The sequence below is a fragment of the Taudactylus pleione genome, unplaced genomic scaffold, assembly GCF_031769625.1.
Source record: "Taudactylus pleione unplaced genomic scaffold, aTauple2 ptg000350l, whole genome shotgun sequence".
In the NCBI taxonomy this organism is placed as follows: Eukaryota; Metazoa; Chordata; class Amphibia; order Anura; family Myobatrachidae; genus Taudactylus; species Taudactylus pleione.
In genome coordinates, this window is record NW_028284751.1 from 1,971,071 (window position 1) to 1,996,117 (window position 25,047).

The 25,047-nt window shown below is 49.0% G+C and overlaps 1 protein-coding gene across 2 annotated transcripts in view; it reads right to left on the bottom strand.

Moving 5' to 3' along the window:
• Positions 1-25,047, bottom strand: part of TXNDC16 (thioredoxin domain containing 16) — a 138,185-nt gene that overhangs the window by 74,939 nt on the left and 38,199 nt on the right. The window contains exons 5-11 of one of the 2 annotated variants that reach the window (XM_088444170.1): positions 24,614-24,678; positions 18,359-18,562; positions 16,319-16,401; positions 7,030-7,091; positions 4,809-4,883; positions 3,580-3,701; positions 2,203-2,293 (exon numbers count right to left, since the gene is read on the bottom strand). In XM_088444170.1, the coding sequence (XP_088300296.1) occupies positions 2,203-2,293; positions 3,580-3,701; positions 4,809-4,883; positions 7,030-7,091; positions 16,319-16,401; positions 18,359-18,512 (587 nt within the window). In that variant the 5' untranslated portion in view covers positions 18,513-18,562; positions 24,614-24,678. The remainder of the gene's footprint in view (positions 1-2,202; positions 2,294-3,579; positions 3,702-4,808; positions 4,884-7,029; positions 7,092-16,318; positions 16,402-18,358; positions 18,563-24,613; positions 24,679-25,047) is intronic. The other variant, XM_088444172.1, reaches the window with a different exon arrangement.

Sequence of the window (25,047 nt, forward strand, 5' to 3'; positions counted from 1 at the left end):
TCAGCAGTCAGTGGTCCTGCCCCTTTCACTGCAGGGCTGTGTCAGTAGTCTTGGCCCCTCACTGTAGGGCTGTGTCAGTAGTCAGTGGTTCTGCCCCTTTCACTGCAGGGCTGTGTCAGTAGTCAGTGGTCCTATCCCTCTCACTGCAGGGCTGTGTCAGTAGTCAGTGGTCCTGCCTCTCACTGCAGGGCTGTGTCAGCAGTCAGTGGTCCTGCCCCTTTCACTGCAGGGCTGTGTCAGTAGTCAGTGGTCTTGGCCCCTCACTGTAGGGCTGTGTCAGTAGTCAGTGGTCCTGCCCCTTTCACTGCAGGGCTGTGTCAGTAGTCAGTGGTCCTATCCCTCTCACTGCAGGGCTGTGTCAGTAGTCAGTGGTCCTGCCTCTCACTGCAGGGCTGTGTCAGTAGTCAGTGGTGCTGCCTCTCACTGCAGGGCTGTGTCAGTAGTCAGTGGTCCTGCCTCTCACTGCAGGGCTGTGTCAGTAGTCAGTGGTACTGCCCCTCACACTGCAGGGCTGTGTCAGTAGTCAGTGGTCCTGCCTCTCACTGCAGGGCTGTGTCAGTAGTCAGTGGTCCTGCCCTTCTCACTGCAGGGCTGTGTCAGTAGTCAGTGGTCCTGCCCTTCTCACTGCAGGGCTGTGTCAGTAGTCAGTGGTCCTGCCTCTCACTGCAGGGCTGTGTCAGTAGTCAGTGGTCCTGTCTCTCACTGCAGGGCTGTGTCAGTAGTCAGTGGTCCTGCCTCTCACTGCAGGGCTGTGTCAGTAGTCAGTGGTCCTGTCTCTCACTGCAGTGCTGTGTCAGTAGTCAGTGGTCCTGCCTCTCACTGCAGGGCTGTGTCAGTAGTCAGTGGTCCTGCCTCTCACTTTAGGGCTGTGTCAGTAATCAGTGGTCCTGCCTCTCACTGCAGGGCTGTGTCAGTAGTCAGTGGTTCTGCCTCTCACTGCAGGGCTGTGTCAGTAGTCAGTGGTCTTGCCTCTCACTGCAGGGCTGTGTCAGTAGTCAGTGGTCCTGCCTCTCACTTTAGGGCTGTGTCAGTAATCAGTGGTCCTGCCTCTCACTGCAGGGCTGTGTCAGTAGTCAGTGGTCCTGCCTCTCACTGCAGGGCTGTGTCAGTAGTCAGTGGTCTTGCCTCTCACTGCAGGGCTGTGTCAGTAGTCAGTGGTCCTGCCTCTCACTGCAGGGCTGTGTCAGTAGTCAGTGGTCCTGCCTCTCACTGCAGGGCTGTGTCAGTAGTCAGTGGTCCTGCCTCTCACTGCAGGGCTGTGTCAGTAGTCAGTGGTCCTGTCTCTCACTGCAGGGCTGTGTCAGTAGTCAGTGGTCCTGCCTCTCACTGCAGGGCTGTGTCAGTAGTCAGTGGTCCTGCCCTTCTCACTGCAGGGCTGTGTCAGTAGTCAGTGGTCCTGCCCTTCTCACTGCAGGGCTGTGTCAGTAGTCAGTGGTCCTGCCTCTCACTGCAGGGCTGTGTCAGTGGTCCTGTCTCTCACTGCAGGGCTGTGTCAGTAGTCAGTGGTCCTGCCTCTCACTGCAGGGCTGTGTCAGTAGTCAGTGGTCCTGTCTCTCACTGCAGTGCTGTGTCAGTAGTCAGTGGTCCTGCCTCTCACTGCAGGGCTGTGTCAGTAGTCAGTGGTCCTGCCTCTCACTTTAGGGCTGTGTCAGTAATCAGTGGTCCTGCCTCTCACTGCAGGGCTGTGTCAGTAGTCAGTGGTTCTGCCTCTCACTGCAGGGCTGTGTCAGTAGTCAGTGGTCTTGCCTCTCACTGCAAGGCTGTGTCAGTAGTCAGTGGTCCTGCCTCTCACTTTAGGGCTGTGTCAGTAATCAGTGGTCCTGCCTCTCACTGCAGGGCTGTGTCAGTAGTCAGTGGTCCTGCCTCTCACTGCAGGGCTGTGTCAGTAGTCAGTGGTCTTGCCTCTCACTGCAGGGCTGTGTCAGTAGTCAGTGGTCCTGCCTCTCACTGCAGGGCTGTGTCAGTAGTCAGTGGTCCTGCCTCTCACTGCAGGGCTGTGTCAGTAGTCAGTGGTCCTGCCTCTCACTGCAGGGCTGTGTCAGTAGTCAGTGGTCCTGTCTCTCACTGCAGGGCTGTGTCAGTAGTCAGTGGTCCTGCCTCTCACTGCAGGGCTCTGTCAGTAGAAAGTAGACAGTGGTCCTGTCCCCTCACTAGAGAGCTACACCAGTAGTAGACCTCTCTCACAGCAAATTACATGCATACCTTATATTTTTCAGTAAATTGGTTTCTGTTGTGAGAACAAACTGGTATCCTGATCCATGAACAAAAGCAGCTTCCATCACAGACCGGTGTTCTGAGGACAGAGAGTGGATACACACACAGTGTGCTGCATTACAGGAGAGACGGTCACAGAATGGGCATATACCATATAGTAACATCAATGAAGGTTCTAAAGATCCACAGTCAGGTGCTTTTCTGTTAGTTGAGCCCAGGAACTGTGAGGTCTATGTACTTGGCCTTGGAGAGAGATTAAGTAGAAGGAGATAAAGTACCAACCAACCAGCTCATCAAGTTAATTTTTCAAACACAGGGGGAGAAGTATAAAGGGGCGATAGGGGGCAAAACAGTAACTGCACACGTCAAGTGCTGCAGTTACCACTTCCCTGCATGTAGATATGCAGGCAAGCGAGGTGAGCGCCGATGTGCAGGCCGATGTATGACTGGTCAGTGGCATTGTACGTGCAATAAAAAAATATATATATTATTTTTTTTATTCTTATTTTTTTTGCATTAGCCACAGGTGCCGCTGGGAGGAATTGGAATGGTGCATACGCAGAATCCATGCAAGCGCCGGTCAGCGACAGCGGCCCCACCGATAGAGGGAAAGCGCTATTCGCTGAACAGGTGAATTAACACTCTCCCTCTTCTGCAAAAGTTCTTTTCATACATGCGGCCATTAAGAGGATCCGCTTCACCTCGATTTGGTGGCGTAACAGGTCCACACAAATAACGTCCGGAGCATCGTACATCTCCCCCACAGCCTGTAAAGTGACTGTTAGGAGCTAATTGGTTGGTACTTTATCCCTCGCCAAGGCTTAGTAAGACTTCCCCTATATACCAAACGAAATTGGGCTGAATAGCCGGCGTTTCTCCTACCGACGCCGGAAAACCGAAGGTTCAACATACCGACTGGGGCTAGTAAGTAGGCTTACCCTCCCCTGTCCCCCTTAACCTAAAACTCCCAGGGTGGTGCCTAACCCTAAGTCCCCCTTCCCCCCTCGCGCGTGCGGCTAACACTAACCTGTCCCCGCTTACCTTTATTCGGGATGCCGACTGTCGGGATTTCAGCGTGGGGCTAAAGATACGCATCGGGGTTTCGACGCCCATCTATAGTCCCAGGTTGGGATTCCACTGTCGGGATTCCGACGGCCGGTAATGTAACCGTATCCCTACCAAACCCTGTGCTTTCAATGAGGAATATGACTGGAGTCACATTCTGATCCTAAGATGGCAGCCGCCTGGTGTGGCGTGGAAATAGTTTCTGGCATCATGCACACACTAGAGTTACTAACTTACTTATTTAATTATTTACTAAAGCTCTTGCAATCTATACAAACCATTATAGAAATCGTACTTTACCTGGTGTCCCAATAGCTTGTACATACACAAAAACTAAATCCCTCTTCCCTTTCATTGCATCTTCCAATTTCTGAAGTTCCAGAATGGAGGTGATATATTTGACTTTATTATAAAGCAGGACACTGAAAGGAGAGGCATAGGACAATTAGTGACTATTCTTATAACTTAGTGAATGAAAGAAAATTTCAAAGGTCCTGAGCTGACACCTAGTGCTCACTCTAAGTATTACAAGTGGATAGTATTCTACAAGAAAATGCAAGTTTAAATGGATTTCTATATATCAAGGTTGTCTGTCCCTCTTACTCTGCCTACCTAGAGGAGCTCCTCCCTTCTAACATGGTACAAGCACACCGGATATTACATGTACAAATCATTTCATATACGTTACACTTAAATAGTAATTTTTCTTGCCTTTTTATATTATCTTAAATTCCAAAACAATTAAAATGCAGATGAAATCTTACGTACGCTCGCTCTGAATCAGGGCCCTCCTCCATGAAAATGGAGCGGCCTCCTGGCCGCTCGCATAGCTGTGGGTGACCACCCACAGCATATGCGAGCGTCCATGATGATGGTCGCGATGGTCTTGACCATCGCGACCATCGGGCGTGCGACGGAGACCCTGTGGTAGGGTCTCGCTGCCGCAAGCCCTGGAGTGATTTTGGCTCTATCAGAGCCAAAATCACTCCCACTGACATCACTAGTGATGTCAGTGGGGCCGGCTTCAGACGGTAGGCGTTCCCATGGGAACGCCTCCGTCTGGCAGGCACGCCCCTGGCACGCCCACCAAAGGGGGCGTGCTGTCAATCAACATCGACAGCACGCCCCCTTTGGTGCGAGACCCGGAGCGATGTATTCCTCGTCGCTCGCCGGGTCTCACGCATGCGCACGACGGAGCTCCCTCCGTCGTGCGCATGCGCAGTGGGGGAACATCGACCCGCTTGCGAGCGTCCTGCGCTCGTGAGCGGGTCTCAATGACCCCCACTGAACGGTGTGTGGGAGTGTCACGCCTGAGGTCACTTACCATTATATTGGGGAAAGATTGGAAAAGTATCAATTAAAAACATAAATTCATCAAAATGAAAATCTGTCCTTTCACATATTGTTACTAGTGTAGTGGTGAAATATTACCCTATGTACATTACATTTGTCACTGAGAAGCAATGGTATGTATCATCTTATTAAGCAGAAGTTGTGGAGCTGACACACAGATGTCGGAGTCTACTCACAATAAAACATTGGCGACGATGGCGTTGACATCAAATAGCGTATCTGTAGGGAATTCCCGTAATAATTTAGTTCCCCTGCAGAACAAGATACAGTGCGGAGAATAAGCGGCGTTACTCGCTACATGTTTGTCGTTAATTAGTTGCTCATTAAATGACAGTGGATTGATCAAGCGTTTAACTCTGAGGAATAATTGAAAACAAAACTGTAACATCTGAGGATAATACAGCAATAAAGGTTTATTACATCACAGGCGATATAATGAATCTTCAGCTGCCGCCATATTGTCCCCGTTTCTGCTCACTGCTATTCTGTCTGTCACAGACTACCCCCAGGATCCCCCAGGTCTATTTCAGTCACCAGAAGCGAAGGTCCGTATTCAATTTGAGCCGAGGCGCGTTAAGTTAATGCGGCCTGGACTTAACGCCGACTTAGCCTGTTTTGCAGGCGGAAATGTATCGCGAGCGTGCGTGCTTTACCCCGTATTCAATTTGAAAGTAGGCGTAAACGGGACCCGGTGATACTTTAACAAGCGGAAAGTGCTGTCAGTTTTGGGGAAATCAGCCTGACACCCCCTAAAAGATGCTCTGACATGGGGGTTCCCTATGGTATCCCCCGATTTGGCTGAAGGTATTTGGTGTTTTTAAACGGGCTCGATAGCTGCTAAATAGCGTTTTTCTATACCTGATGCAGAATAGTATTTAGGAGTATTTTTTCCAGAACATAAGTTACCCCAGCAAATTTGGGGTACTTGAAAATGGGGGTCAGCATATTTAAAAGTTGAAAAAGTGAAGTTGAAAAAATAGTGAAAAATCCACCTGCCGCAAACACCTGCAATCAAAAAAACACCTGGGGCATACTTGGGGACCCCGCCCCCCCCCAGAGTCAAGTTCAATAGTTTTTAAGTTTGTACCCCAACATTTTTTTTTTTCGCTCCCTTTTTCAAACTCAATTTTTGGGGTGTCCTTAAGTTTTTATTTATTTTTTTTTTACACAGTTTACCTTTGGGGGACTGTCTGAAGGCTGCAAGGGGGTTCCCGCAATGTTGCACCCCAAAACCCCAATTCTGCACTTTTTTCCACCTGCCATTCATAGGCGAAACTTTACTGCCTAATACATTGCATTGTCTTTCCGCCTAGGCGGAAAGGCTTGCAAGTTGAATACGGGGTAAAACCAAAACAGGCGAAAATGACGTCATCGGCGGTAACTTCACGCGGATCTGGACTAAACGCTTCAAATTGAATACGGGCCTATATCAGATGGATGGTGCATTGTTTAGTTTACAGGGAGTGGGGGATTCACTTCTATTTTGGGGGACAGACCCAAACAACAGCGCAGCCCATTTTTACCGCCCTCTCATAATAATTATTCAGCTAAGTAGATTGTAGACAATATGGCAATGGGTATAGGTTACAATTACTTTGTCTAATAATCTCGTCCTCTATAGGTGCGTACACACTAGACGATATTTTGCACGATTTCGACGCATCAGAACGACAGATTGTGCATAATATGTGCAAATTGTGAGTGTCCACTCACGATGCCGATGCCGATGTGCGTACCCGCGAGTCGAAAATATTGCATCTTCAGATCTTGCCTACAGCAGGCAAGATCTGCCAATCTCATACACGATCCGGCGGCATATCGTAGTGTTTATGCCTGAACGATATATAATTCGGACCCGTATACGATGCGCCCCCCCCCCCCCCCCCAAAGCACAACCAGCCCTAGGCTTTTGTGACCCAGTACTGGTTATGCTAAAATACAGGGGACAAAAGATGTAGGGATTGCTCTTTGTGGGGGGGGGCACACCATTTGAAAAAAAAAAAAAAGGATTACACAGGTTATTAATTTATTTTAAACACAGCAGCACAGGTGGATCTCACGGATCCTGTCCGCACATCGGTGTTAATTTTTTTTTTTTTACATACAGGTGCATGAATCACGGATCTCCCAGATACGTGCAAGCATCTGTGTTTCTGCTATTGCGCAAATCGGCGAATCATTGCAGCGTGCACGATAGATCTTGTGTCACATCGTGCGGCTTTTGCTGCATATAGTATCCTGGAGCTGCCGGGGAGAGTTCAAGAGAAATCGCTCGCGATATCGCATCGTGACCACATCGTCTAGTGTGTAGGCACCGTAACTGTGGCACAGTACACTGCCGTAGTGTAGAAAGGTTTTTTGCAGATGTAAAGCTCTAAATTGTATTTTTTACTATACCTGAACAAATAGGCATTCTCCTCCTCACAGAATTTCAATGTGTCTTCTTTCATACAATTAACCTAATGAATTAAGACAAAATATAAGGTGAATTATTTTGTGTAATATAGAGATGCATTTGACACCCCAATATTCCTGCATTAGTGTGACAGGAGCTCCACATCACTTTTGCTGGCTTTACTATATAACTCATTCTGTGGGACCATGCTCCTTCCACTATATAACTCTCAGTCTGTGGCTTCCTGCTGCCTCAATTCCCCTCCTCACATCCTGTCACTGCCCCTGTCACATACAGCCCTGTCCTCACTAACACATTACTCATCTCCTGATATACTCTGTGCTGCTGGGGGCCCTGCTCCTCCCACTATATAACTATCAGTCTGTGTCTTCCTGCTGCCTCCATTCCCCTCCTCATATCATGTCACTGCCCCTGTCACATGCAGCCCTGTATTCACTAACACATCACTCATCTCCTGATATACTCTGTGCTGCTGGGGGACCCTGCTCCTACAACTATATAACTCTCAGCCTGTGGCTTCCTGCTGCCTCCATTCCCCTCCTCACATCATATCACTGCCCCTGTCACATGCAGCCCTGTCCTCACTGACACACCACTCATCTCCTGATATACTCTGTGCTGCTGGGGGCCCTGCTCCTCCCACTATATAATTCTGTGTGTGGCTTCCTGCTGCCTCAATTCCCCTCCTCACATCCTGTCACTGCCCCTGTCACATACAGCCCTGTCCTCACTAACACATCACTCATCTCCTGATATACTCTGTGCTGCTGGGGGCCCTGCTCCTCCCACTATATAACTATCAGTCTGTGTCTTCCTGCTGCCTCCATTCCCCTCCTCATATCATGTCACTGCCCCTGTCACATGCAGCCCTGTATTCACTAACACATCACTCATCTGCTGATATACTCTGTGCTGCTGGGGGACCCTGCTCCTACCACTATATAACTCTCAGCCTGTGGCTTCCTGCTGCCTCCATTCCCCTCCTCACATCATGTCACTGCCCCTGTCACATGCAGCCCTGTCCTCACTGACACACCACTCATCTCCTGATATACTCTGTGCTGCTGGGGGCCCTGCTCCTCCCACTATATAATTCTGTGTGTGTTTTCCTGCTACCTCCATTCCCCTCCTCACATCATGTCACTGCCCCTGTCACGTGCAGCCCTGTCCTCACTAACACACCACTCATCTCCTGATATACTCTGTGCTGCTGGGGACCCTGCTCCTTCCACTATATAACTCTCAGTATGTGGCTTCCTGCTGCCTCCATTCCCCTCCTCATATCATGTCACTGCCCCTGTCACATGCAGCCCTGTACTCACTAACACATCACTCATCTCCTGATAAACTCTGTGCTGCTAGGCAAAGCAGGAAGCAATAATAGCGGCCGCCGGAGTGGGGGAGAGAAAAATCCCCTCTCCACCGAACTGTGCAAAACCTACAGTGCATCAGCCTAGTGCCTACATGCTGTGTCTTACATTCTAAGCGGCCCTCGCAAACATCGTGGGATCTTGTGTGCAGCCAAACCCCACCAAAGCCGTAGCCGGTTAGTACACATAGCGGCAGGTAATCCTGCTGATATGTGAAAATCCAATAAGCCATAAAATGAGAGATATGGTAAGAACTTACCTTTGTTATCTCTCTTTCTTCAAAGTCTATAGGGTCCACAGGGAGACCTTGGGGTTTAGGTGATGGCAAGGACATCCGGGCACCATGCAGTTAATTTTTTTTCTCCCAGTATGCATTGGGCCTCTCCCTATACCCCATCCCAGGGCCAGAGGCACCTCAGTTCGTAACAAGCCAAAGGCCGGAGGAGGATAAAAAAGAGAGAAGAAAGTCTGGAACACTCAAGAATCACATTCTCACATATAAGGAGATGGAAAAACCGGAGACCAGAGCGAAGCCCATCTGAAGCAAGGAGCGTCAGGGTGGGTGCCCTGTGGACCCTATGTACTTCGAAGAAAGAGATAACAAAGGTAAGTTCTATCCGCATTTTCTTCTTCAGGGTCCATAGGCTCCACAGGGAGACCTTGGGGATGTCGCTCCTGATCGACAGGAGAATCCGGCGCCCGAAGGAAGCATCCTGAGAAGCAAATGTATCAAATGCATAGAACCTTCAAAAGGTCAGGACAGAAGACCACGTGGCCGCCTTACAAAGCTGAACAGCCAAGGCACCACGGTGAGCTGCCCACGATGGACCCACAGACCGAGTAGAATGAGCAGCAACAGAAGGCGTTCAGGAAGGCCCTTCTGAGTGTAAGCCTCAGATATTGTCATACGAATTCACCTAGCCAATGTCTGTTTATTGGATGGCCATCCCTTCTTGGGAAAACCGTAGAGGACAAACAAGGAGTCTGATTTCCGAAGTGAACTGGTACGGTCCACATAAGTCCTGACAGCACGTACCACCTACAATGAAGCCTCACCTGCCGAGAGGTCTGGGGATTGGAAGGCCGGAACAATAATTTCCACATTAATATGGAAAGTAGAGACCATCTTAGGAAGGAACCCAGGGCGAGTCCGAAGAACCGCCGTCCTGGTGAAAAATCAGAAATGGGGAACGACAGGAAAACGCCCCTAAGTCTGACACCCATCGCGCCGAATCAATGGCCAGAAGACAGTCATAGTTGTCAACCACTTGAGATCCACTGAAGCCAGTGGTTCAAATGGAGGGCTCTGGAGAGCCTTAAAGGACAACAGCCAAATCCCAATGAGCCACAGGAGGGACAAAGGGAGGCTGAATCCGCAGGACACCCTGCAGGAAAGTACGAATGTCCGGTAAATTGAGCAATCCTAGGTTGTAACCAAACAGAGAGCTGAAACATGCACCTTCAGTGAGGCGGAGACCAAGGTCCAAATCCGCTTGAAGGAAAGCCAAAATTCTAGGTATCTGAAATACCAGAGGGTCATAACCCCTGGGACGACACCACTGAAAAGAAGTATGCCACACTCGGTGATCTACACGAGCAAAGGCTGATTTACAGGCTCTGAGCATGGTACTGACCGCAGAGCTGGAAAAACCTTTGGGCCTTAAGAGGGAAGTCTCAAGAGCCACACCGACAAATACAGACGACCCAGCTCCGGGTAAAGGCAAGGACTCGGAGACAACAGGTCCGGATGTTGAGGCAACAGCAATGGAGTGTCGATGGAGAGACTCCGAAGATCTGAGTACCAATGTCTGCTGGGCCACGCTGGAGCCACGAGCAGGACCATTCCTCCCTCTTGCTTGAACCTTCAAATGACCCGAGGAAGAAGGAAGGGAGACTGGAGGAAACAGGTACGCAAACTGGAAGGTCCACTTTACTGACAGAGCGTCAACCAGGAGTGTCCCGGCATCTCTTGTCCTGGACCCGCAACTTGGCAGCTTGTGGTTGAGTCTGGAGGCCATGAGGTCCACTTCTGGAAGGTCCCACATGTCCACTAGGAGTTGAAACACCTCTTGGTGAAGAGACCATTCCCCTGGATGCACGTTGTGACGGCTGAAGAAGTCTACTTCACAATTGAGAACCCCTGGAATGAACACTGCCGATATGGCTGGGAGATGGCCTGCTGCCCATTGTAGAATGCGTGACACCTCTGTCATCGCCACCTGACTTCGAGTTCATCCCTGATGATTGATGTAAGCCACTCTCGTGGCGTTGTCTGATTGAACTTGTACGGGTTTTCCGTGAAGTATGAGTTTGGCTTGCTGAAGGGCCCTGAAGACCGCCCGAAGCTCCAATATGTTGAATGGTAGAGCAGACTCCTCTGCTGTCCACCGCCCCTGAAAGAAGTGTGGACAGGTCACTGCACCCCAGCCCCGCAGACTGGCATCCGTCGTCAGGAGGACCCATTCCAGAATCCAAAAGGGGTGCCCCTTGGTGAGGTGACACGCCTGCAGCCACCAGGCAAGTGACAGACGCACCACTGGAAGAGCACCATCGATTGTGCCTTTATCCGATGGGGTAATCCGTTCCACCTGGAGAGGATCAATTTCTGCAGAAGCCTGAAATGAAACTGGGCATATTCCACCATGTCGAACGTCGATACCATGGACCCCAGGACATGCATTGCTGAGCGGCTTGACACTTGGCAACTGTGGAGGCATTTGCGTACTTGCGTCTGCAAAGTGGAAATCTTTTCTGCGGTCAGAAAGATTCTCTGCTGTTGGGAATCCAATACAGCTCCCAGATGGAGCTCCTCTGAGATGGAGTCAGGGAGGACTTTGTCCAATTGATCAACAATCCGTGAGCCTGAAGCACATACACTGTCAGCTGTAGGTGGTGTTCAAGTACTTCTGGAGACCCTGCCAACAATAAGAGGTCGTCCAGGTAAGGCAACAGACGAACCCCCTGATGCCGTAGATGGGCTGCCATGACAACCATAACCTTGGTAAACACTCAAGGTGGAGAAACCAAACGGCAGCGCCCGATACTGGAAATGTTGTTGCTGTATAGTAGAACGGAGGAAACGCTGGTGAGATGAAGCAATTGGAACATGCAGGTATGCATCCTGAATATCCAGCGATACCATAAAATCCCCCGGTTCCATAGCCAGTATAATTGAGCGAAGGGTTTCCATCCTGAACCAAGGTACCCTGAGGAATCTGTTCAGGGACTTGAGATTGAGGATAGACTAATATGATCAATCTCTTTCTGGTCCAGAAACCGAACAGGAGTACCGTATATACTCGAGTGTAAGTCGACCCGAATATAAGCTGAGGTACCTAATTTTACCACAAAAAACATGGAAAACTTATTGACTCGAGTATAAGCCTAGGGTGGGAAATGCAGCATCTACCCCCCCCCGGTACTGCCTCCAGGAGTAATCCCCTCTGGTAGTGCCCCCAGTAGTAATATTCCCCCTCTTGTAGTGCCCGCAGTAGTAATACCCCCCTGGTAGTGCCCCCAGTAGTAATACCCCCCTGGTAGTGCCCCCAGTAGCAATATCACCCCCTGGTAGTGCCCCCAGTATTAAGACCCCCCTGGTACTGCCCCAGTAGTAATATTCCCCCTCTGGTAGTGCCCCCAGTAGTAATACCCCCCCTGGTTGTGCCCCCAGTAGTAATACCCCCCCGGTTGTGCCCCCAGTAGTAATACCCCCCTGGTAGTGCCCCCAGTAATAATCCACCACCCTGGTAGTGCCCCCAGTAGTAATCCACCCCCCTGGTAGTGAACCCAGTTGTAATCCCCCCCCCCCCCTGGTAGTGCCCCCAGTAGTCCCCCCCCCTAGTAGAGAGACTTAATAAAAAAAACTAAAAAAAAAACACTTACCTGAAACCCCGCTCCTGGTCCCGACGCTTCTACCGGCTCGTACGGCCGCTTTGCATTATGGGAGAGACGTCGTCATGACGACGTCTCTCACATTACCCACTGCGGGAGCCGGAAGATGGCTCCCGCAGTGGGAGCAGCAGCAGCCGATGAGAGTCTGACAGACTCTCAGCGGCTGCTGATTACAGCAAACACACAGCTGACGGCTCCGGCGGCTGTGTGTTTGTGCTGTGTAGCACTGACCGAACTCCGTCCGATCAGCGCTACGCACGCGGTGCAGCTGTGTCACAGAGACACAGTCTGCACCGCGGCCCGCATGGTACGCTACTCAGCTGCGTACCATGCGGGCATGACTCGAGTATAAGCCGAGGGGGTGCTTTTTCAGCACAAAAAATGTGCTGAAAAACTCAGCTTATACTCGAGTATATACGGTAATAACCCGTTCCTTTTTGAGGAGACGTGACCGGGATGACAACTTGAAGCAAGGATTGTATGGCTTTCTGGATTTGTAATGCCTTGACTTTGTCTGACAGAGGACTTGTGCAGAAGAATTGCTGGGGAGGCCTTCTGCTGAAGGCAAGGGCGTACCCTTGAGAAACCACTTCTCTTACCCAAGTGTCTGTGGTGGTCTGACACCAGCACTGGGCAAACTGAAGTCGGCCTCCCACCTTGGGATCCCCCAAGGAGAGGCCCGTCCCGTCAAGCTGAAGACTTGTCATAGGCTTTGGCCGCTGGACGTCTGGTACTCCAGGCCTGTTACTTGGGCTTGGTATTCTTTTTGAGAGCTGACTGTCTAGGAAAGGGCTGATCTTTAGGCTTACCTTGGGGCTGAAAGGACGAGGTCCGGGATCCTGAAGAAGTAGATGCTGAAAGCAGACACGCCGACTTAGCCGCTGCCAACGTAGCCACAATCTTGTCCAGGTCAAGGCCAAACAAGATCTTACCATTGTAGGATAGACACTTTAATCCTTTCTTAGAGTCCACGTCCGCTCTCCAAGAGCGCAGCCATAAGGAACGGCGAGCTGACATTGCAATCCTAGAGGATAAGAGGGTGACATCCAAAGCAGCCTCGTTGATATATATAGCTGACTCACGGAGGTTACCCACCAGAGCCACTTGATCTCTGGTAGCATCTGATGGAAAACACTCCTCTAGGGAGTCTCCCCAGAACTCCATAGCCTTGACCACCCATGAGATAGCCATAGGTGGCCTGGCGACCGCCACCGATAGAGAAACATTGACTTAAACACACCTCTACCTTCCTATCCGTGGTATCCTTTAAGGATGAAATGGATGGCATAGGTAGAGTAGCACTTCTTGATTAAGCGCGTCACATGAGAGTCCACCACAGGAGGCGATTCCCATTTCGTGCAATGTTCCTCAGGAAAAGGATAGGCACAAGCCAGGCGTCTGAGGCCGAAATCGCTTCCCAGGCGATTTCCACGCCACTTCCATGCCACTAGCTGATCAGATAAAGGAAATACTGCAGAAATAGTTTCCTTGAACAGCGCATGTTTGGACTGGGGAGCTGGCGGTTCGCGTATTCCTCACGCTGAGAGGGCTCAGAGTCCCCTGTTATCAGTGTCATTGTCATCATATTATGTAGATTGGGATGACGGCATAGACCTTTTTGCCGGTCTAAGGGGTTTAGGGCCTGATTCAGACCCACTCGCGAGCGGCTGTCCGCTCGCAAGTGGGTCGATGTTATGCACTGAGCATGCGCACGACGGAGGGAGCTCCGTCGTGCGCATGCGCCAGACGCGACGAGCGAAGGAAAGTCCTTCGCTCGTTGTGTCCGATCAAAGGGGGCGTGCTGTCAATGTTGATTGACAGCACGCCCCCTTTGGTGGGCGTGCCGGGGGCGTGCCTCCCTGACGGGGGCGTTCCCACGGGAACGCCTCCCGTCAGAAGCCGGCCCACTGACATCACTAGTGATGTCAGTGGGAGTGATTTTGGCTCTGATAGAGCCAAAATCACTCCGGAGCTTGCGGTTGAAAACCTCAACCGCAGGCTCCGGCTCGCAATTTCGATGGTCGCGATGGTCTCGACCATCGCGGCCATCACAAAGCACGCTCGTATAGCCTGTGGGTGGTGACCCACAGCTATACGAGCGTCCAGGAGGACGCTCCATGAAAATGGAGCCCGGCCCTCATTCAGAGCGTGCGCTCTGCTCAGAGCGTACGGCTCTGAATGAGGGCCTTATACCCCTGCAGCATAGCCTGGAGGGTAACAGAGGTATCTGCACTGTAGTAGACAGCGTATCTACCCATGGAGGAGGCACAGATTGAACCTGCATGGGTGAAATCTGTAAAGGCAGGCCCTGAGAGGGCATAATCGCCTGCTGGGTGAATACCATCTGGGGAAACACAGGGGGTGCAGCCCATGCGAGGTGGCTGGGACCACAGAAGGACCTGGAGGATCCTCTGAGTCCCTGTCCCCCTCATCTAGTCCTGCAGCACATGATTTGCATAACGGCAGGACTGGAGCGGGATCGTGCACATCATCCCCACTGTCAGACATAGCAATGAGGGAAGTGTACACGGTTTGTGACAAACCACACAATAAATGTAGATATTTAAATGTGAGGTAAAATAACCACTCTGACAATGTAATTGTAAGGGCTCAGAAAAAGAAAAAGGTAGAGTTATATTGTCTGACAGAATGAGTAGAAATACAGACAGACAGCGCTAGCATAAAGTCACATACAATGCAGAAATTACACCTGCACAATGGCACTACAAATCAACTACCCAGACAGGCACTACAAATCAACTACCCAGACAGGCACTACAAATCAACTACCCAGACAGGCACTACAAATCAACTACCCAGACAGGCACTACAAATCAACTACCCAGACAGGCACTACAAATCAACTACCCAGACAGGCGCTACAAATCAACTACCCAGACTAGGTGTCTGGTAGGATATAGCGCTACATACACTGACCAGGAGGAGAGGTATGTAGGGGGACCCAGGCTCCGCGTTCCCTGAGAGATCTGCGACATAGCCAGGAGAAAATGGCCGCCAGAAACCTCAGAAGGGGCGTTCCTGTGGGAGGAATGCTGCTGTAGCTCAGCCAGACCGCAGTGGAAAGGCGCGCTGTGCAGAGGGGAGGGGCCGGCTGTAAACAGGGAAGGTTGTTTCCCCTGGCCCGGTTTTAACCCCCGGGGCGCTGGAAGCACAACTTCCTCATATACTGCGCTCCAGATATTGCCCCCCAGGAGGAAGTGGAAGCGCAGGTTCCATGCTTGGCTCCACCACAGTCATCCCCCGTCCGTCCCCAGAGATCCGGGGGGAATGGACCGCAATTCAAACGGATCACTGCAAGCGGTGATCCGCGATTTACCTGCCTCCCCATAAATCTGGCTGCAGTTCTGGGAGTCCCCCCTGGGTCTGGCTAGCACAGACCCCGTGCTTCCGCCGCGATCTCCGGATCAGTACCGGCATCTCGGCGCCAGCGGGGTGATGAAGTGGCAACGCGGACGTCCCGCTGGACTGTCTACTAATACAACAAACTTCTAGAAATCCCACTGCGTCAAACAGTGACCAGACTCCGGCCGGTCACCAAACGAAACTGAGGGGACTCTGGCCAGGGGGCGGGATATAGAGAGAGGCCCAGTGCTTCCTGGGAGAAAAAAAAAATTAACTGCGTGGTGCCCGGATGTTCTTGCTTTCACCTAAACCCCAAGGTCTCCCTGTGGTGGACCCTGAAGAAGAAAGTGCACTTATCATTTTTTAATAACATCTCAACGATTTTCCTTTGCCATACAATAGGATCTGACGGCAAAACTGTTAGATGTTTTCAGATGGCGTAGAGTAAAGTGATCTCTCCGTTATCTGCTTTCATACATACAGGATGGTTGTTGTAGGTGTCAGATAGCGCTGGTCATGTGACACTTACCACCTCTTCTTCTATCTCCTCCAAAGAGACGAACGCACATATTCACTGAGCATTCAGCTTTCTTCACTTTACCCCACAAAGAAGAAAGATAATAAAGTGAACTGATGGGTCTTTTACCTTTGCTACGTAAATCCCGTAGTCCCCGAGAGCCACGGACGACTTTTGTAATTCCTCCAGGAATATTACATTATTGGAAATCCCTGCAGTGACATGTACAGGGTGATAAAGTCATGTGATAATATAACGACAATACAAGTTACTTCATATATTTAGTGACATACTGTAGGTGTCCTCATACAACTATACCTTCTGCACCAGATGGCGCGATAGGCCTGGTGGGATTCCCGTGATGTCCTTTTTTCCCTCATTTCTGTGTCACAGGTCGCATACACTGTGCTATGGACTTAGCATTAGGCTTTTTTATTGTGAAGAAATGAGTAAAAAAGTTGCAAACAGTGCCAGAGTGGGGCATGACGGGCCCACCAGGGAGCGCAGTGGTAGGGGCCCAGGCTTTAGCGGTGTGGCTGGCCACCAGAGGGGGTGTGGCCAGCTACCACAGAGGGACTTGGGCAACCATTAGAGAGGACATGCAAAGAACATGGCCCCTTTATAAAAGGAACTCTGATTGGCAGGAGGGCGAATCATTGTGTAGTTTCCATAGAAACAAAATCAGCACCCAAGTTCATCCAGGATCCTGCTCCACCAAGTTACTGACCCCCAGCGCCTGGGGTGGGACTCTCAGGCAATGGGGCGCACCAGTGATTTCCTCTGTACACCGGTCAGACTCTGGTTGCAGATGAACCCTAATGACGCATGGTGCGGGTCACTGGCATCAGACCTGTCTTTTGCCTTTTTACACTGGCTGCATATTTATTCCTCAATGTGGCATCTCACTTTGCTTATAGAGTACTATGGGCCTGATTCAGCAAGGATCGCAACGGCCATTACGCACGCAATCGGGCGATTGTTGCGTTCTGCGTATGCATCGCAGTGAGCGTGATGACCACTGGGATCGGGAATGCGATCGCAGATACTACGCAGACTCATCGCAGAGTGATTCAGGAAGTGCCGTTTGTGGGGGGGTAATGACGGGGTGGGGGGGTGGTCGGCGAAACGCAGGCATGCCAATGCATTTGAATGCCGTTGCAGGGGCGTGCATAAATGATCCACTGCGATGTGGTACGTAGCCTGAGTACTCACTGCGTGCGATGAGGTTAGCAATTGCTGAGTAAGGTCTGAGCTTGTGCAAGTGTGCATGAGGCTGCGATGGTACCCGATGTTACCGATGGTTTCACAGTCTTGCTAAGTATTACGGATATGTGTAAGGTAAAGTGGGCGACCTTGTGTTGTGCTGTGGCGGCATAGCGATCGCGATGGATTAGCATACTATCGCAGTGAGACTACGTGCGTAATCGCTATTGCATTCGCAGTTGCGATCCGTAATGAATTAGTAATTTCATAGCAAAGGCATTGGTATAAAGACGCAGATTAAGCATAAGGACGCATCACTCGTATCTGAGCGATTTTTCACTAACGCGCCTGCACGTAAAGTCTAGCGTCAGCGTCTATCTCTGAATCATACCCTTTAGCCTACATGTTGCTACTTTTCCCTCCAATGTGCTACTTTTTCTGCAATTTTGTGCCCTATATAAAGACCGATCCTGAGTGGCACGTAAAAGCGCACGTAGCATTGGCGGTCACGCGTCTGCGACTTATTGCAAATGCCAATACAAACTCCTTCCCTTGTGGCAAAAGTCCCAGGACAGAAACGCCCACTTTTAGCGCCCATGCACGCTGTGACTCCTATTGGTGCATCCTTATACGCCCTAAGGCAGTTGCAGTGCCTCCGTCTGACCATGGGCTCCTAGGCCTACGGCTGTGCGGCTGCAGCCGCTGGCACTGACATGACCACGTCACTCCCATAGGTGTATGTGTACATGTGTAAATATATTATACTGTACTTTCTCCAGAAGTGGAGATGGTGGGGGGAGGGGGTCTTCCAGGGAACAGTTAACTGAAGCCAGATCCCGATTCTGCTAATGGCGTTAGAGTACGCTCTGTCTGGATATGTACAAGCATGACCTGTAGACCGGAAGACTCAGCTTTGAGCTGCAGAGAAGTACAATGTGGATCCTGGCCTGGTATAGGGGCACTTACTATGGCTGCTGAAATAGAGGAGGGAGGTCATCCCCGGCACCAGGTTGCTGAAATAGGTATCTGTGCTTAATTCATGTAGAACGCCGTCTGCTTCCAGCACGGGAAATCTATTTACACTCAGAAGCAGCATGAACAATCCGGGGCCAATAATCATGTTTAGTGTGGGAGGATAGCAGCAGCAGCGATGTGAACGGAGGACAACAACTAAAACAGAAGCACAACGCAAGAAAAGGGCATGAAGTAATAGTAACAGCATAACATCAGGCAGCAACGCGTCATATTTTATTCTTAGTTATTTTCATTCACACTATTGTGCCAATAACTATGGATTACTCGCAACCAATATGTCTCGTTCATCAAAATAAGACGGAGTTCACCGATGTAAACGCATGGATGCAGTCCTAAGGTCGACACTCATAATGCCGACACAACAACTTCGACAGTTGAAATGTCAACAGGCAACATGTCATCGTCCTCAGAATATCGACATTACGGTTAGGATGTGGGACGGGAGGGGAGGGTTAGTCACTATGTGGGACGGGAGGGTTAGGGTTAGTCACTATGGGGAGGTTAGGGTTAGGCTACAGGGGGGAGAGTAGATTAGGGTTAGGCACCAGAGGCCATGATTAGTTGGATTAGAGGAATGTAGCTACAGCAGACCCTAGGCTACCGCTACCGTGCTCATTAATCCGTGACAAATAAATTGTGCCTAGAATTTCATGGATTTACTGACGCATGAAAAAAAGAAAAAAGAAAAAGCAGATTGGCGTAATGAGGTCAGTCAGAATGAATGAAATGCACCGGCCAAGCGTCTTTGGTGATGCTTTCAGCTACTGTAAGTGCATGTGACCAAGCAAGTTTTAGCAACATATCCCAGTACGCCATGTTCTGCTGGCCATTGTAGTTCTACAACAACCGGAGGCTGGGGATCTCAGGGGTGACTGATACCCGTCTAATGGGTATCAGTCACCTCTGAGATACCTCCCCCCCCCTCCCATCGCATTACAACTGCAGCCAAAACCGCCATTTCTTTCTACAGCACTAAGAAAAAATCCGACCAGTGTCTATCGCAGGTGAGTGATGTGGCGGAACCTGGCTGTACAGGTGTAACCAACGTAGTACTAACAGGTACTGTATTCATAATACAGCTGTTGAGTGCTCGAGCGTGTGATGCTTCTATCCGGTATGGCATGATATGTTGATATTCATAATGTCGACATCAGAATTTGGATGTGTTCGTAATGCCGACATTGCCCATGTGTGTCATGTGAGTGTCACTTCTTGTAGAGTCATCTGACAGAGCAGTATTCTGGCAAGTACAATCCCTAACCACTACCCCTAACCCTCCCTCTAGTGCCTAACCCTAACCACCCTCCCCCGTAGCCTAATCCTAACCTTCCCCTAGAGCCTAACCCTAACCTCCCTCCACCATAGCCTAACCCTAACCTTCCCCTAGTGCCTAAACCTAACCTCCCTCCCCGTAGCCTAACCCTAACCTTCCCCTTGTGCCTAAACCTAAACCTCCCTCCCCCGTAGCCTAACCCTAACTTTCCCCTAGTGCCTAGACAAATGTCGTAATTGTTCAATCGCTCATTTATATCTGCAAGTGGATACGCTGCTTAACCTCTCGCTAGTGCCTAAAGTTGACCTCCCTTCCCTGTAGCCTACCCCTAACTTCCCCTAGTGCCTAAACCTAACCTCTTTCCCCCATAGCCTAAGCTCCCTGTAGGGCCTAAAGCTAACTTTCCACCCCCATAGCCTAACCCTAAACTCACCATAGGGCCTAAACCTAACCTCCCTCCACCAGTGCCTAACCTAACCTCCCTCCCCTGGTGCCTAAACCCAACCTCCCTCCACAGTGCCTAACCCAAACCTCCCCCCAGTGCATAAATCTAACCTCCCTCCCCTGTAGCCTATACTCCTACTAGTGCCTAAACCTAACCTCCCTCCCCCCGTAGGCTTATCCTAACCTCCCCCAATAGTCTAAACCTAATCTCCCTCCCCGTAGCCTAACCCTAACCTCCTCCTAGTGCCTCCTCCTCCTAAATTCAACCTCCCTCCCCAATAGCCTAACCCTCCTCCTAGTGCCTAAATCTAACCTCCCTCCACCAAAACCTAATCCGAACCTCTCTCTAGTGCCTAAACCTAACCCTCCCATCCAACATCCTAACCTTAATGTAGACATTCTGACAATCGTGGCATTTCACATGTCGACATGTTGCCGACTGAAAGACTACATCCTGCTTCTTCCAGCAATATTGTTGGTTATGACTTAGGTCCAGGTCCTTCTCCAGCCTCCAAATGGGGGTAAGGAGCAAGCACTGTTTATGGAGGGCTGTCCAAAGATGGATAATATATATATATATATATATATATATATATATATATACACACACACATACACATACACACACATACACATACATACATACATACATACAGACACACACACAGTCAGGTGCATAAATATTGGGACATTGACAGAGTTTTCATATTGTGGCCTCTATTCACCACCACAATGGCTTTGAAATGAAACAAACAAGATGTGCTTTAACTGCAGACTTTCAGATTTAATTTGAGGGTAATTACATCCAAATCAGGTGAATGGTGTAGGAATTACAACGGTTTCTATATGTGCCTCCCACTTTTTAAGGGGCCAAAAGTAGTGGGACTATCAACTCAAAGGCTATTTCATGGACAGGTGTGGGCTATTCCCTCGTTACTTCATTATCAATTAAGCAGGTAAAAGGTCTGGAGTTGATTCTAGGTGTGACATTTGCATTTGGAATCAGTTGTTGTCGACTCTCAATATGAGATCCAAAGAGCTGTCACCATCAGTGAAGCAAGCCATCATTAGGCTGAAAAATCAAAACAAACCCATCAGAGAGATAGCAAAAACATTAGGTGTGGACAAATCAACTGTTTGGAACATGCTTAAAAAGAAAGAACGCACCGGAGAGCTCAGCAACACCAAAAGACCCGGAAGACCACGGAAAACAACTGTGGTGGATGACAGAAGAATTATTTCCCTGGTGAAGAAAAACCCCTTCACAACAGTTTGCCAAATCAAGAAGACTCTCCAGGAGGTAGGTGTATATGTGTCAAAGTCAACAATCCAGAGAAGACTTCACAAGAGTGAATATAGAGGGTTCACCACAAGATGTAAACCATTGATGAGCCACAAAAACAGGAAGACCAGATTAGAGTTTGCCAAACAATATCTAAAAAAGTCATTACAGTTCTGGAACAACATCCTATGGACAGATGAGACAAAGATCAACTTGTACCAGAGTGATGGGAAGAGAAGAGTATGGAGAAGGAAAGGAACTGCTCATGATCCAAAACATACCACCTCATCAGTGAAGCATGGTGGTGGTAGTGTCATGGCCTGGGCATGTATGGCTGCCAATGGAACTGGTTCTCTTGTATTTATTGATGATGTGACTGCTGACAAAAGCAGAATGAATTCTGAAGTGTTTCGGGCAATATTATATGCTCCTATTCAGACAAATGCTTCAGAACTCATTGGACGGCGCTTCACAGTGCAGATGGACAATGACCCGAAGCATACTGCAAAAGCAACCAAAGAGTTTTTTAAGGCTAAAAAGTGGAATGTTATGCAATGGCCAAGTCAATCCCCTGACCTGAATCCGATTGAGCATGCATTTCACTTGATGAAGACAAAACTGAAGGGAAAATGCCCCAAGAACAAGCAGGAACTGAAGACATTTGCAGTAGAGGCCTGTCAGAGCATCACCAGGGATGAAACCCAGCGTCTGGTGATGTCTATGCGTTCCAGACTTCAGGCTGTAATTGTCTGCAAAGGATTTGCAACAAAGTATTAAAAAGTGAAAGTTAGATTTAGGATTGTTTAGTTTGTCCCATTAGTTTTGGCCCCTTAAAAAGTGGGAGGCACATATAGAAACCGTTGTAATTCCTATACCGTCCACCTGATTTGGATGTAATTACCCTCAAATTAAATCTGAAAGTCTGCAATTAAAGCACATCTTGTTTGTTTAATTTCAAAGCCATTCAAACCTGACTGTATAATATATATACACATACACACACACACATACATATGCACATACACACACACATTATATATATATATATATATATATATATATATGTGCATATGTATGTGTGTATATATAATATCTATATATATCTATATATATATATATATATATATATATATATCCTCCGATGGCTCGGCACTTGACACACTGTAAAATATGTAGGTTGCGGGTGCCTTCCTCACAGTGAAATAAACCAAGATTCCCCACTGAGCTGTGTAGGTCCCAATGGAAAAAGATAGGCGGCACTCCGATGTTGAAACAAGGTTGTATTAAATCCACAACATGGTGACACAAAAAGTAGTCGACGTTTCAAGGCCAACTCAGGACCTTTTCTTCAGGACGTATGTGTAAGGCACATACACATACGTCCTGAAGAAAAGGTCCTGAGTTGGCCTTGAAACGTCGACTACTTTTTGTGTCACCATGTTGTGGATTTAATACAACCTTACTTGTTTCAACATCGGAGTGCCGCCTATCTTTTTCCATTGGGACCTACACAGCTCAGTGGGGAATCTTGGTTTATATATATATATATATATATATATATATATATATATATATATATATATATATACACACACACACACACACTGCATCCGGAAAGTATTCACAGCGCTTTGCAAATTTCATTAAGGAATAAAACAACTAAGAAATCACATGTACATAAGTATTCACAGCCTTTGCTCAATACTTTGTTGATGCACCTTTGGCGGCAATTACAGCTTCAAGTCTTTTTGAATATGATGCCAAATGTTTGGCACACCTATCTTTGGGCAGTTTCGCCCATTCCTCTTTGCAGCACCTCTCAAGCTCCATCAGGTTGGATGGGAAGGGTCGGAGCACAGCCATTTTCAGATCTCTCCAGAGATGTTCACTTGGATTCAAGTCTGGGCTCTGGCTGGGCCACTCGAGGACATTAACAGAGTTGTCCTGAAACCACTCCTTTGATATCTTGGCTGTGTGCTTAGGACCGTTGTCCTGCTGAAAGATGAACCGTCCCCCAATCTGAGGTCAAGAGTGCTCTGGAGCAGGTTTTCATCCAGGATGTCTCTGTACATTGCTGCATTCATCTTTCCCTCTATCCTGACTAGTCTCCCAGTTGCTACCGCTGAAAAACATCCCCACAGCATGATGCTGCCACCACCATGCTTCACTGTAGGGATGGTATTGGCCTGGTGATGAGCGGTGCCTGATTTTCTCCAAACAGAACGCCTGGCATTCACGCGAAAGAGTTCAATATTTGTCTCTCATGGTCTGAGAGTCCTTCAGGTGCATTTTGGCAAACTCCAGGTGGGCTGCCATGTGCTTTTTACTAAGGAGTGGCTTCCGTCTGGCAACTCTACCATACAGGCCTGATTGGTGGATTGCTGCAGAGATGGTTGTCCTTCTGGAAGGTTCTCCTCTCTCCACAGAGGAATGCTGTAGCTCTGACAGAGTGACCATCGGATTCTTGGTCACTTCCCTTACTGGGGCCCTTCTCCCCCGATTGCTCAGTTTAGACAGCCGACCAACTCTAAGAAGAGTCCTGGTGGTTTCCGAACTTCTTACATTTACGGATGATGGAGGCCACTGTGCTCATTGGGACCTTCAAAGCAGCAGATATTTTCTGTACTCTTCCCCAGATTTGTGCCTCGAGACAATCCTGTCTCGGAGGTCTACAGACAATTCCTTGGACTTCATGCTTGGTTTGTGCTCTGACATGCACTGTCAAGTGTGGGACCTTGTATAGACAGGTATATGCCTTTCAAAATAATGCCTCAACTGAATTTACCACAGGTGGACTCCAATTAAGCTGTAGGAACATCTCAAGGATGATCAGTGGAAACAGGATGCACCTGAGCTCAATTTTGAGCTTCAAAGCAAAGGCCGTGAATACTTATGCATGTGTGATTTCTTAGTTTTTTTTTTTTTATTAAATTTGCAAAAATCTCAATAAAACTTTTTTCACGTTGTCATTATGGGGCATTGTGTGTAGAATTTTGAGGACAAAAATGAATTTATTCCATTTTGGAATAAGGCTGTAATATAACAGAATGTGGAAAAAGTGAAGCGCTATGAATACTTTCCGGATGCACTGTATATTGGCACTACTATATAGTATACTCTTTGGTTGTTTACCAAAGCAGTGACATTCCGGAACTAAGCGATAATCACATATATAAATGAGCCTTACCAAATTCACAGTGACTACGTCCCAGCTTTAATAACAGCTTCTGCTTCTGACGCAGACATCAAGAACTGTAAGTAGAACCACAGATTTGCTATAATAATACTACACCACATTGTGAAAAAGGAGAGTTCTGGTAAAACTTACCTTTGTTAACTCTCTTTCTTCGAAGTCCGTAGGGTCCACAGGGAGACATTGGGGTGTAGGTGGGACCTGGAGAACCGGACACCAACAGCAAAGCTTTTCAATCCCAGGATGATCCGGTCCTTCCCCCTATACCCCGCCCACAGCCTGGGGGCACTTCAGTTTTGTTAGGAAAGCCCAAGGCAGGAGCAGGATAGGAGAGAAGGAAGACTGGTGACCAGGAGAAGAAAACCCATAGAAGCTAGGAGCGTCAGGGTGGGTGCCCTATGGATGCTCCTGAGCTGATAGGAGAACCC